The 12,362-nt window shown below is 36.4% G+C and overlaps 1 protein-coding gene across 3 annotated transcripts in view; it reads right to left on the bottom strand.

The window, feature by feature from the left end:
* Positions 1-12,362, bottom strand: part of MOV10L1 (Mov10 like RISC complex RNA helicase 1) — a 39,784-nt gene that overhangs the window by 19,725 nt on the left and 7,697 nt on the right. For all 3 annotated transcript variants that reach the window (XM_053979046.1, XM_053979044.1, XM_053979045.1), the window contains exons 6-18: positions 12,003-12,143; positions 10,871-11,097; positions 10,542-10,737; positions 9,130-9,324; positions 7,637-7,751; positions 6,127-6,304; positions 5,453-5,523; positions 4,998-5,089; positions 4,201-4,259; positions 3,531-3,646; positions 2,416-2,446; positions 1,106-1,284; positions 444-590 (exon numbers count right to left, since the gene is read on the bottom strand). In XM_053979046.1, the coding sequence (XP_053835021.1) occupies positions 444-590; positions 1,106-1,284; positions 2,416-2,446; positions 3,531-3,646; positions 4,201-4,259; positions 4,998-5,089; positions 5,453-5,523; positions 6,127-6,304; positions 7,637-7,751; positions 9,130-9,324; positions 10,542-10,737; positions 10,871-11,097; positions 12,003-12,143 (1,747 nt within the window). The remainder of the gene's footprint in view (positions 1-443; positions 591-1,105; positions 1,285-2,415; positions 2,447-3,530; positions 3,647-4,200; positions 4,260-4,997; positions 5,090-5,452; positions 5,524-6,126; positions 6,305-7,636; positions 7,752-9,129; positions 9,325-10,541; positions 10,738-10,870; positions 11,098-12,002; positions 12,144-12,362) is intronic.

The raw sequence follows: 12,362 nt of genomic DNA on the forward strand, positions 1-12,362 counted from the left end.
AATGTGTGTATATGTGTATGTATCTATTTATACACACACATGTATAAATAAATATACATATGTATAAATATATATGTATATATGAAATGAACCCACAAGGTGTGTGTCCCACATAGAGATGACAATCCTACTTGCTTATTTTCTGTGTAAGTAGTCTTAACCTGGATTGTAACAAAAAAACGAATGAAATCAAAAATCCCCACCAGTGCCTATTTGCTGTTTGTAGAGTTACACACAGCAAGAAAAAGGTGAAGATCCTATGCTCATACAATCAAATTAAGGATTATGATCAACTTCCCAGTTACTCTTCTAGAAAAGCTGAAACAATGAAATACCTACTCAAACCTAAGCAGCCTCATAGCCACTGAGAGTTAAAATACTAAATCAGTATTTTAAGGTAAAAAATATTAAAATGGAAATCTTAAGTGGCAGGCAATATTTACCTCTGCTGACCTGAAGGCAGCATTAACTCGAACCATAGTTCCTGGTTTTAAGAGATTGCTTTGATGCAGCCGCAAGCAAATCAGATCTGTTGCAGCATTTGATGGTGCACATACCAAAATCCGACTGTCTGGGAGAGTAAAATGTATCTACATTAAAGAAGACAGATATTAAAAGAACAAAAAAGGTTATTTAAGAAGCAGCAATACTGCAAACATTCCCATTTTATTTCACCAAATAGAGAACCCAGAAGAGTTTTTCACACATGTGATATCCATTCATTCTTTTGCAGTTCAGTAACACTCCTGCCGACAATCATGACTAAGTAGTCTTGAACTGAGTGTACCCACAATAGAATTAATTAATGATTAACATTTTAATGTATACCTGTGCTTCATGAATACATTATGCACTACTGGAATCACAAGGTAGACACTGTTCACTGAAGTTTTCAAGATAAAAAGGCTTGAAAATAAGCCATTCAGAATTCCGTTAAATCCATATGAAGATGGATTTTCCTCCTTTTATAGAGCTATATAAAATGATTTTAAAAAGAGTATTTTGAAAATTCCTTTGGAAAAAAGTATGATGGTACCTACAGAAATACTATGAATGTTCCAACATGGAAAAGACTAGAGATGACTGATTTGTTATTTATTACTACCTGTAAAATAGCTTCAATTACTGTTACTGTTTTTCCAGTTCCTGGTGGTCCAAAGAGAAGATAAGGTGTTGGGCGACATTCACCACTCAGTATCCTTTTCACTGCCAGTTTCTGTTGCACATTCAGCACAGGATTGAAAAATTCACCATCTCTCTGTTTAAGTGCCACAGTTTCACCAACTATAATCAAGACAAGCATATCTCAGAACCTCATATATATTTTTAATGTATGCACATTAAAGCAATTCCTATTCACAATATGCTTCTGCACATTTTTTGTTTTCCTTTTGTGGTAATAACCAATGAATTTCTCAAAAATTCCATTTTCATTGAATACCAAGTAGAAAATAATCCATTAATATTTCAAAAGTGTACTGGCTCTTTACTGAAAGGCAAAAAAGGACCATGATTACATAACCAAACAATCCATAAAAACTCTATTCAGTCATTTTAGAATCAAGTTCACTTTCTTGTCCTAGAACAGCAAAACATGAGAAACTTCCAGTAACTGGCACTTTGGGAATAGTACCAGTACTACATGATCAGGCCTCTGCTACAACTGCTGGATTTTTTTTTTCTGAATTAATCTAGCTTTAGCTTTCCACAATATAATATTATTAACCCTTGGACATAAGTGCATTCTAGGTAACTTCTCAGTAATTCTTTAGCATACTTTTGATAAAAAACGACATGACATGATCACTCTCCTCTTAGGCATATTGCTACAATGATATTTGAAGTCACAATTTCAAAAAAAAAAAAGCATAGGAATAATCTGGGATATTTGAAAAAGTTTTAGCATGTTTAGCAAAGCTGTCTCAAAGATGAGAGACAGCATCCCAATAACAAATTGAAAACTCTGAATATGATCAAAAAGTTTTGAGTAAATAACTGGGAAATAACTATTAATTACAAAATATATTATCATATGCTTGCTCCCCCCTTCCTCTAAAGTGTTCAAGGCCAGCCTGGATGATCTCTGGGCAACCTGGTCTAGTGGAAGGTGTTCCTGACTGTGCAGAGAGGCTGGACATGGATGATCTTTAAGGTCCTTTCCAACCCAAACCATTGTAGATTCTGTAAATTAGAGATGTTTAAGTAGTGCACCAAAAGCCTCCATAGAAACTTTCTGCTAGTATTTCTAGAATTTCTCTTTAAAGGCAGAGCACAAGGACATCTTAAAGGTATCTTTCTTAGCCCTGATTTACTGATGTGATACTTATTATTTAAGCACAGAAAATATACCAAGGTGGCTTGTTTGCAGAGTTACTCTCATCACCTCTGTTATGTTCACCACCCTTGATGTCATACCTTTTGTCTGTTTGTTCTGCTTTTTTGTGACCTGAAAAGAGCAAGTGAAGATAAATTCACTTATAACCTTAAGACAACAGGCAACTATCTTCCCTGATATTTTTCAAGTTGCTAAACTTTATTTTTTTTCCCATTAAATAGAATATCTACCATTAAGACAGAAAGGTAAGAGTAGTAGAAGAAGGTGCCAGGAATTTCCATGTTAAGTTTAAGATTTCTAATACTTTGGCTCTGTTGACATTAAAAATTTATTTCACAAATACTCTGCAGGCTCAGATGAGGATTTTGAAGCCATGACTACATAACTTGTTTGCTTCCACAAAAGCAAACAGTCAAATTCCACTATGAAAGATACATGCATCTTCCTTGGTGGACATGTCCCTTCAGATTGTAACACAGAAGAAAAATGCTTGTAGGGAATGTGGTGTTGGCAAGGTTCTGGACATCATGCCTCTATCACATTAAAAATACCGATTTCAAACCAGATTGATTGATTGCTCCTTGTTGTAAAGCACAAACTGCAGGTGAAATAATTAGGGAATTAGGAAAAAAGCTTGAGTACAAACGTGGTGAAGCAGAGATTATGCAGACACTGTGAAAACTCTAGACAAAAATAAAGAAATGCTGCCACATGCCCCCAAACTGACTTGATTTAGTGTTGGTGACAGACTTGCTTCAAAAAGGAAAGAGAATTAGGCAGCCTCCACAAGTCCTTTCTACATTTTATTAAGTGGCAGTTAAGCCTGGGTAAATCTACTCAGAACAGGATGATTATCTTCTATTACAAAATTATTTCCTGCCACATTGATTGGACTTACATATCTACTCAACAGTAGCTATGAAAAGTAGTCTAAAGCAAATCTGACAATCTCCATCACAAGCACACACTTTTAAAATAAACACTTTCCATTTTTAAGCTTCATAGTATCAGCTGTCATAAAATCCCCCATCTCCAGGCAGCAAACAAAAACTTCTGTCATTAGAATGCGCCAGAATACAACTTTGATTCTTTGATACTCCATTATGCAATTCCCTTCTGGAAATAGCTGTACACTAAGTATCTGGTACCAATCTGAATGAAGGAACATTTTAAGGAACATTTACAGAATAGATACCTTATTTTCCTGCTGTGAAGGTTGTTTAAGGCCATCATCAACAGCACAATAGTCTGTAGTATTCTGGGTCTTGATAGCTTGTGGTGGTTGTAACACAAGCCTTTCTGGAAATAACACTAAATTTAGCAGAGAAAAAGAAAGTAGAGAAGTTTCAAAGTCACACAAACACTTTTCATCTTTCACTGATTAATGTTACTGTTGATACATCAGCTTAGTCTGAGCTGCCAAATTTGGTTTATCAGAACTAAGGTGGTAAAGATCTGAAGTTCACATGCATTGTTCAACTCAACCAAGGAACAGGGAATCAGTGTTTTTTAATAAATTCTGAGGTAACAAAAAGCAGTGCCATTTCACTGGCTATTATTATAGCAGTACGTATGATCCCTACATTTCTTGTTGGCTCTAACAGTTCACAAAGTTTGCTTCCTCTCCTCCTGCCTGTGATGGCCAAGAGATGAAATAATTTTGACAAAACCTTCTATACATTCAGCATTGTTTTTTCTTTTTAAAAACCAAACCAAAACAAAAAGCCCCTAACACATGGAAAACTCCTGTAAGAACAAATTACAATGCATTCTTTCCAGTATGCCCTGATGTGAAAGCAATAAAACCCACAAGACTCCGCACAAAGAAACTCCTTTAGACAGATTAATAGTCAAATGAAATGTACCTTTTTCACCCAGATAGAGAGCTTGCTGAATGGCCAACTGGCATCGCCTGCTAGGAATACTGGAACCAGATTACAGATTTGTAATTAAAGTAAAAGCTTACATATTTCCATATACTATGACAGCACACCCCTATGAGTTATCTGGTACTTTTTATTAAAAAAAAAAAAAAAGTTTTACATAAAAATGTGTGGTTTTTTTTTAAAAAGAGTCTATTGAGAATTATGCTGCAGAAGTATAAACAGCTTTGCTATGAATAATATCGACACACATATTCTCTAGCTTTTCAGTGATACAAAGATGGCTTGGTGTTCAACACTTTCAAGGAACTTCTTTGTAAGGCTGAATTTACATAGAAAATTATGTAACTCCAAACAGATAACAACATCCCATGAATAAAACAAAAGTATAGAACAAGCTGAAAGTATATCACCAGCTGTTTTTACTTCCTGCATAGTCTTGCAGCCATATTAATACATTAAAAAAAAAAACAAACAAAAAAACAAACCCCAAAACCCTAAGAAAAATACCCCCAAACACCCCACCTCATTACTCCCCATTTTAATGTCTGGCATTGGTGTGGCTATCCAGAAACAATTAAGATAACTCTCTGAACACTTTTAACCATGAATATATATGGTGGCAAAGGTGTGTTGAGGAAAAGAAGTGAAAAAATTGGCAAGGTCTTAATTATGTCTTACTCTGTGTCCACCAAAATAAACAGTTGATGGTCATATTTTAAAAGTCACTGTACTAGAGGAATCATTATACATAGCTTTCTGGAAGCTTATAAAAACACCTGCAATGAACAAATTCCACATCCATGGGCTCCAAGTTGTAAGCATGTTCAAAGTCGGCATTAATCTTAAGAGTAACATCTTCCTCACATATCTGTTACAAAGATAAAAAAGTCAGGATACTGATGAAGATTTAGTACTTTAAACATAAAGAAGCACTTTTGAAAGCACTTAACCCCCACCAACTCCAAAAAGTGAGTCTAGATTTACTTACTAACAACACATTACATATCTAGATTATGTCAGAAGTGCTTTCAGAGCAGGCAAAGATTATAATCTCAAAAGAACAGGGAAGCCAGAGTTGTCAAAAATACCAAACCACCATTCAAAATATAGATAAAATAAACCCATCTTCTCAGAAGTCAGGTTAAAATAGTCTGTAACTCCAGGAATTGCAAGCTTCCCTTAGAAAACCTGTGGACCACAGTTTTTTCAAAAGGAGAAACATTTTGCTTACCTCAGCAACATAGGCAATGTACTCTATTATATGATCTGAGTAGACTTGACTTTTCAGTATCACCTTATCACCTAATTGTAAACAAAGTTAAAAGGCAAAATACTGTTACAAGGAATAGTAACATTTTCACTGCAGCATGTAATTCCCTTCTCCATGTTTAAACTAGGAATTTGGAAGAGGCTAACTTCAGCAAAGTTGCTGTACCCACCAGTACTGTTTTGAAATGCCGTGTGTAGTTGTATATTATAAAAAGCATCTAGTATTGATGCCATCAGACAACGCCTCTTGAAAACACTACCTTGTATATTATATTACTGGAAATTCTGAATTTCATTTTAGCTGCTTTCCCAGCTTTTTTGCTACACTTACTGCATTTAAAGCTATTACCACATTGCACAGTTTATTTTTGCTGAAAGCCCCACTGATTATTGTAAAAGAAAAATCCTGAAGTATTGAAACATCTGTAAGAACAGACATATGCAATGCTGCTTCAGATAGCAGCCACTCTAAGACTGAGACACGAACATAGTGTCCTTGTGTCCCCTGTCTAGTAGCCTAAATGAGTAACTTTGTGCTCAAATACCTGAAAAACAAATGAATAAACAATATAGTTTGCACTGTAGTGAAAATACAGATCACCATGCCATTTGACTTTATCTCACAATCATTTCTACCTGGAATCAGGCGAGGTCTGCCCTCTTCTACTCCTGGCACTTCCAGCACTAACAAGTTCCCATTCCTTTTTAAAGTAACCCCACTCATGTAATAATCTTTTAAATCCATTTCTGCTTGGATCTCTTCAAGCCATAAAAGAGTAGAAAAGTTTGCTTTATAATTATCTAGATTAAGACGCTGAAAAAAAAGCAAACCAGTATACATTATTATTGTACACCAAGATTGCTAACATTAAACAAAATAGAACCTGCTATTGCTAACATTAAACAAAACACCTCTTGAGACAGATTGCACAGCAACTGGGTTGCCAAATAAGATACCTAAAGACATGCATCTGTACACTAGGTAATATTTTAAACCTCCTTAATAGCCAAAGTGAGATTAGTATAGTCCTTGAGCTCAAATACAATAGCCCCTTAGCTAAAGAGTTAACCAAGTCTCTTCCTACTAAAGCAGCAGTTTCACTATCTGAATGCAGGGGCAGTCTACACACTGAGTTTTATGCTCAGTTTATGCCCAGAAAGCGAAACATTTAAATACATGGACAGAGACAGCTGAAAAGAGAGTCATGTAAGTCTTGGCCCTGGCTGATGATCATACAACTTACAGTGAGCTGAAAGAACCTGAATTTTCTCCCTCAGACCTAAACAAATCTTACTGCAGAGGTGAGATTCTTCAACAGTACCAACTTCTATCTAAGGTTAGGGTTAGGGTGTGGTTAGAAAAGGTAACCATTAATGGCAGACCTTCAGTGTAAAATTATTATAAATACTACAGAGCTTTTTGAAAGAGGATGTCCAACCTACTAGCTTAATGCTGTGATCTCAAGTTCAATGTGAGATGTTTAGTCAACAGACAATATAGCCTTTTACATTTTAAAAAAGTGTCAGTCCCAGTTTATAAGTACTTAAAATTTACTAAAATTTGAATTGCAGCCATGTTCTATCAGAAATCAGAGCAAAGTTTTGGAGAAGGAATCATTGTAATATTCTTGCTAAGACTTTATAGCTTTTTTGGGGGTGTTTTATATGTATTCTGAAACCGCTATACTTGTGGGAAGAATCTGAACAAGCTTTAGTGAATTGAATCTGAAGACGTTTACAAAACTTTTGAACAACCAGAAAAGAATCCTCTGTTATTGCAATAATTTAAGAGATTGCGATTTTCTATGAAATAACAACTTTTCTGACACCTAAATAAACCCGTTCCAGTGATGCCTAAAAAGTGAGAATACAGAGAAATCTTTGTTCAGCTTCTGTGATGTCCACCCGCAATATACTTCAACTCTCTTTTCAGATTTTCCCATTTATGCTTTTGTGGTTTTGTAAGCTTGTAACATACTGAAACCCATGGAAGTTATGGAATCCAAAATGAAGTGTAAGTCTACCTGACAAATGTTATGTCATCTTCTCTTACACTAAGGACTATACATTCTTCCTAAGTTAAGGGTGCTTGAACAAAAACACAATATCAAAAAATATTTTTTCTATAAAACCTACACTTACATACCTCTGCTAGGAGGGGCTGAAAGTTCAGTATGTCTAAATGCTGTTCCACACATTTTCTTAACTCATCTGGTATGGTATAATGCGGGAGAAAGTTTGAACACCACCTTCTCTTATTTCTAAAATGAAAATGTACAACATAACATTTAGCTTGTTTAAGTAATGTATGTAAAAAACAGCTGATTAACATGCCACATCACCAAGACTATAAACCCAAAACACATACACACATGACAGACTAATGACTCCTTCAAAGGGACAACTGAGAAGTTTGCTATACTGGCAAGAAAGGTAGGAGATCTTACAAAGATGCTCCTTGACACTGTAGAGAAAAAAATTAATGTGGCCAAAGCTCAATTGAAGATGAAGCTGTCCCATACTGTGGGGGACAACAGAAAGGTTTTAAAAATATGCCAATAGCAAAAAGCACTGCAGAAACAACATTGGCCCATTACAGGTTGAGGATGGTCACCTCACACACAGTGACAGACAAGGCAGAGATGTTTAACGCTTTCTTTGCCTCTGTATTCAACATTGATGAGTGGCTACGGGAGTGCCAGTGCCCTTAGCTGGAGAGTCATGACTGAGAATGATAAACTCCAAGTTGAACCTGAACTTCTGCAGGATTTGCTGCTCCTGCTGGATTGCTATAAGTCTATGGGACCTGATGGTATTCATCTGAATACTCAAAGACCTGGCTGATGTCATCATAAGACAGTCAAACTTTTGCTACTGTCTCTCAGAGGATCCTTCAGGACAAAATATCCAGCCCATAGCTGGATAATTACATCGTGCGACTGAGCAACTGGCTCACAGGCTGGGCACAAAGGGTTACAATAAAGGGAGTGACATCTGACTGGTGACCTGTCACTAGTGGGATTCTACAGGGCTCCATCTTAGAGATAGTTTTCTTCACCATCCCCTCAAATTACTTCAAAGCCAGATTTGAAGGTATACTGAGTAAGTTTGATGATGATACTAAATTGGGAGGAGCTGAGGACTCCCTCAGATGCAGAGAGGTGCTGAAGAGAGATGTACACAAATTAGAAAGATGGACAACCACCAACAAAAGTTTTGAGCAAAAGATGGGAGACATTAGTCAGATGTAGGCATTAAAGTTGTGTAAAGAATTAAGAAGCTTACAATCTCAGAAAACTATTTTCAGTTTCCCATTTTTTTTCTTAACAACATAATTGTTACTAAGTAGATAACTAAGGAACAGTGTTTTATCTTATTACCACACTACACATTAGAGATTCTGTTTGAAAAATCGACAAAGAAATGAAGCAGTTAATTAGTAAAACAACCTCTTCTATCAGAAATGTCCACAATCATCTTGTTTACAATATAATTATATATATATACACACACACACACATATACATATACAGATTCTCCCAGTTTCACATTTTCTTTCTCAGCATTACAGAACAGATATAGCAATACCAAATAGAGCAGTGTTAGGTAAGTATTATTTTATGCTCTAAGTGACAGTACCTTTTGTGTTTAGGGGCAGCCACTGTTGTCTTCCTTGGCTGAGAATCTGGAATAATTTTAGTCTTTCTTGGAGAATAAGGTTGTACAGGTGCTATAAGTAACTCTTCTTCATTTGTTACAGTGGCTTCAATATAGCGGCCAACAGTAAAATCAGAAAAGCCAAGCAACAGGAGCTCTTTACTGTGTCCATGAATCCTTCAAATAAACAGAAGTTGTCTTCTTAAAACCAACATGGTCACACTTCATTTTCCCCAGCCATGAGATAGACTCTCATTTTAGTTAAATATGAGAATTGCTAATTTAGGGTAATTCCTCACACTCCCCACCTCGAGTTCAATCCCAACTAATTAAAAAACTCACCCAAGCCATGCATCCACCCAACCAAAAAATCCCAACCCAAAGCCACAGCAAAACTCTCAACCCCACAATTTCATCAAAACCTTGCGTAAAAGGCAAAATCGCTCCACTCAACATACTAGGGTACAGAATTAACACTTCTGTTATGAGGAACATCTTGGAATTACTGCTACTGCAAAAGAAGAGCCAAACAGGTCCATCAGAGAAACCTGAAGCAAATCCCTTCACTGTCTGCAGTAACTGCTCTGCAGCACCTTGTGAAAGGCTACTCAGAACTGAACCCTAACTGTAAACACATGAATGGAGAAAGTAGGAAAAATCCTCTAATTCTGGAAAACATACTTTATACATGCAAGTGCTGCTTGAGGCGTGACAGATGGGGAAAAAAAAACAGGAGGGAAAGGTTTGTTCAGACTGGTTTCTAAGAAACTTAAGCACTGCTGCAATGCAATTCTCTAACTACATGGTCCAACACTGCTACCAAGTGCCTGAAACAAATGCATCCCAGAAAATTTTCCCCTTCTTATAGTCCCACCAGTGAGGAGTCCAGGGGTGCACAAGGAGTTGGAAGGGGTCACAGCCAGGACAGCTGACACCAACTGCCCCAAGGGATAGTCCACATAATAGGACATCATGCTCAGTACATAAAGCTGGGGGAAGGAAGAAGGGAGGACATTCTGAGTGATTGCATTTGTCTTCCCAAGTCATCATCATGTGTGATGGAATCCTGCTGCTCTGGGGATGGCTGAATACCTGTCTGCCCATGGGAAGTGAATTAATTCCTTGTCTTACTTTGCTTCTGTTAGTGGCTTTTGCTTTACCTTTTCAACTGTCTTTATATCAACCTATGAGTTTTCTCACTTTTACTCTTCCCATTGTCCCCGCCATCCCACTGGAAGGAGTGAGCGAGCAGCTGAATGGGGATTAGTTGCCAGCTGGGGTTAAAGCACAACATGCCAAGAAGAGAACTATGCCCAGAATAACAGAACTGTTAAGTCGATTTTCATTACTTCTGGCCATTGTATTGGTTAGAAATAATGGAAAGAAATACTTACACAGCTGTGCATATAATCACTATGAATATTTTTTCACCTGGTGGTATCACAATTTCTGGAGTAATACTGCCGTGCTTAGCTGGTTGCTCCACATGGTCTTTTTGCTCACTTTCTCCATTTTGCATATTTTCATCTTTCACCAAGGAATTGTTTTCCTTCGTCCTTGATAAATTTATATCTTGAAAATTAATTCCTTCTGTAGTAAATGTACAACAATAAACTTTGTTATCACAATTTCTATTGCTAACATAGTCAAGTCTTCTCAAACAAACCTACTGGTCTTCTGAGGAGCTAACATTCAGCATTCAAACGTTTTCATTACACTGTACCTGGAATGACTCCATTCTTCATAATGGATGTATGGTTCAATGACTCACATGTTGATCCTCCACTGTTGCTAAAGGAATTAATTGCAGTTTTTGAGAGGTTTTCTTGATTTATTGGAAAAGATGGACTGTTCTCACAGTTTTGAGGAATCTCAACACTGAATTGCTTGTCTTTCACCCATCCAGCTAATCTGCAGCTGATTAAGGACTGTGGAACACTCCCTTTATTCCTAGAAGTAGTTATGTGATTAGTTACATAATTAAGTGCATGGTGAATGTTCTTGAGAAGTTTATTTCTACCTGAAGTCAAATACAATTGTCTGCAGCAAGTTAGTTCCCCTTATTTCATAACTGCTATCTGAAAGAAACTGCACTGCTGCTTCTAACTAATGAGGACAAGAACCTCTGCTTTATGTTAATATTTCTAGGTCACATTAACTACATATAAAAATACCATATATAATATAAACCAATGGAAGCTCAAAGTTCATAACTGGGTAACCAACTCTTAGGAAAGAATATAGAATAACAAATAATGAGTATGCAGATGTGTCTTCATTTAAGCATTTATGCACAGATGTGAAAAAGAAAACATACACAAAACATACCCAACCAACCAACCCCTAGAAAACCCCCACCACCAAAAGAAAACCCTCCTAAGGATACACCAACGTAGTTCTTCAGAATCCAAATTTACAAAAAAAAAAAAAAAAGAAAGAAAAAACAAAAACAAACAAACAAACAAAACCAGCCCACAAAAAATTCTGGTCTGCTTTTAATACATGAGTATGCAACAGTCCTCTTTTAAGATTTTGAAGATGGCAGAGTATCTACAGCTTAAGTTAAACACTCAAGTAAAAGCTTTTGTTTCAATCCTCATTCTAGGAAGGACTTTGCTAGGATTTAAAAGAAATACAGGATTGTGGAGTCTCAAAGCACTATCTGCAAGATAAATGCCCAGTATCAAAAAGGCTATCCTACAGACATTAAATTCAATGTGAATTTAATTCCATAGTATCGGGAAGTTACTTGAAGATCAAAACCACAAGGCTTGACTAGAAGAGACTTCTGAACGTAAAACAGGTTAACAGATAGAGTGATATAAATAAAGAAATCTTCAATCAGAAAGGCTTACTCTATCCAAACAGTCATTCTTTTAGATTCCCCTTGCTTCAGAGTTCCAAAGTCAGTCATTCTTGATACTTTCAACTCTCCTCTGTCTCTCATTATGTCTTCATAAGGCTCATCCACATTACCTTCATTAGAGTGAGATTGTCTGCAAAAACAATTCTAGGTTGCAATTTTTAAACACTAATAGGCTCAGCATATATCTTTGATTCAGCACAAGTTTAAGAAACACTATACCAAGGCACAGTCATAATATTTAGAAACAAGCAGGTGAGACAGTTCATTTTTTTTCTCAGCCATTTATACTTCCAAGACAATTAGATTAACTAATTTAAGCAGCAACAAGTCTTTTGTTGTCTTTTGTCAG

The sequence above is a fragment of the Vidua macroura genome, chromosome 5 (genome assembly GCF_024509145.1).
Source record: "Vidua macroura isolate BioBank_ID:100142 chromosome 5, ASM2450914v1, whole genome shotgun sequence".
Taxonomy (NCBI): domain Eukaryota; kingdom Metazoa; phylum Chordata; class Aves; order Passeriformes; family Viduidae; genus Vidua; species Vidua macroura.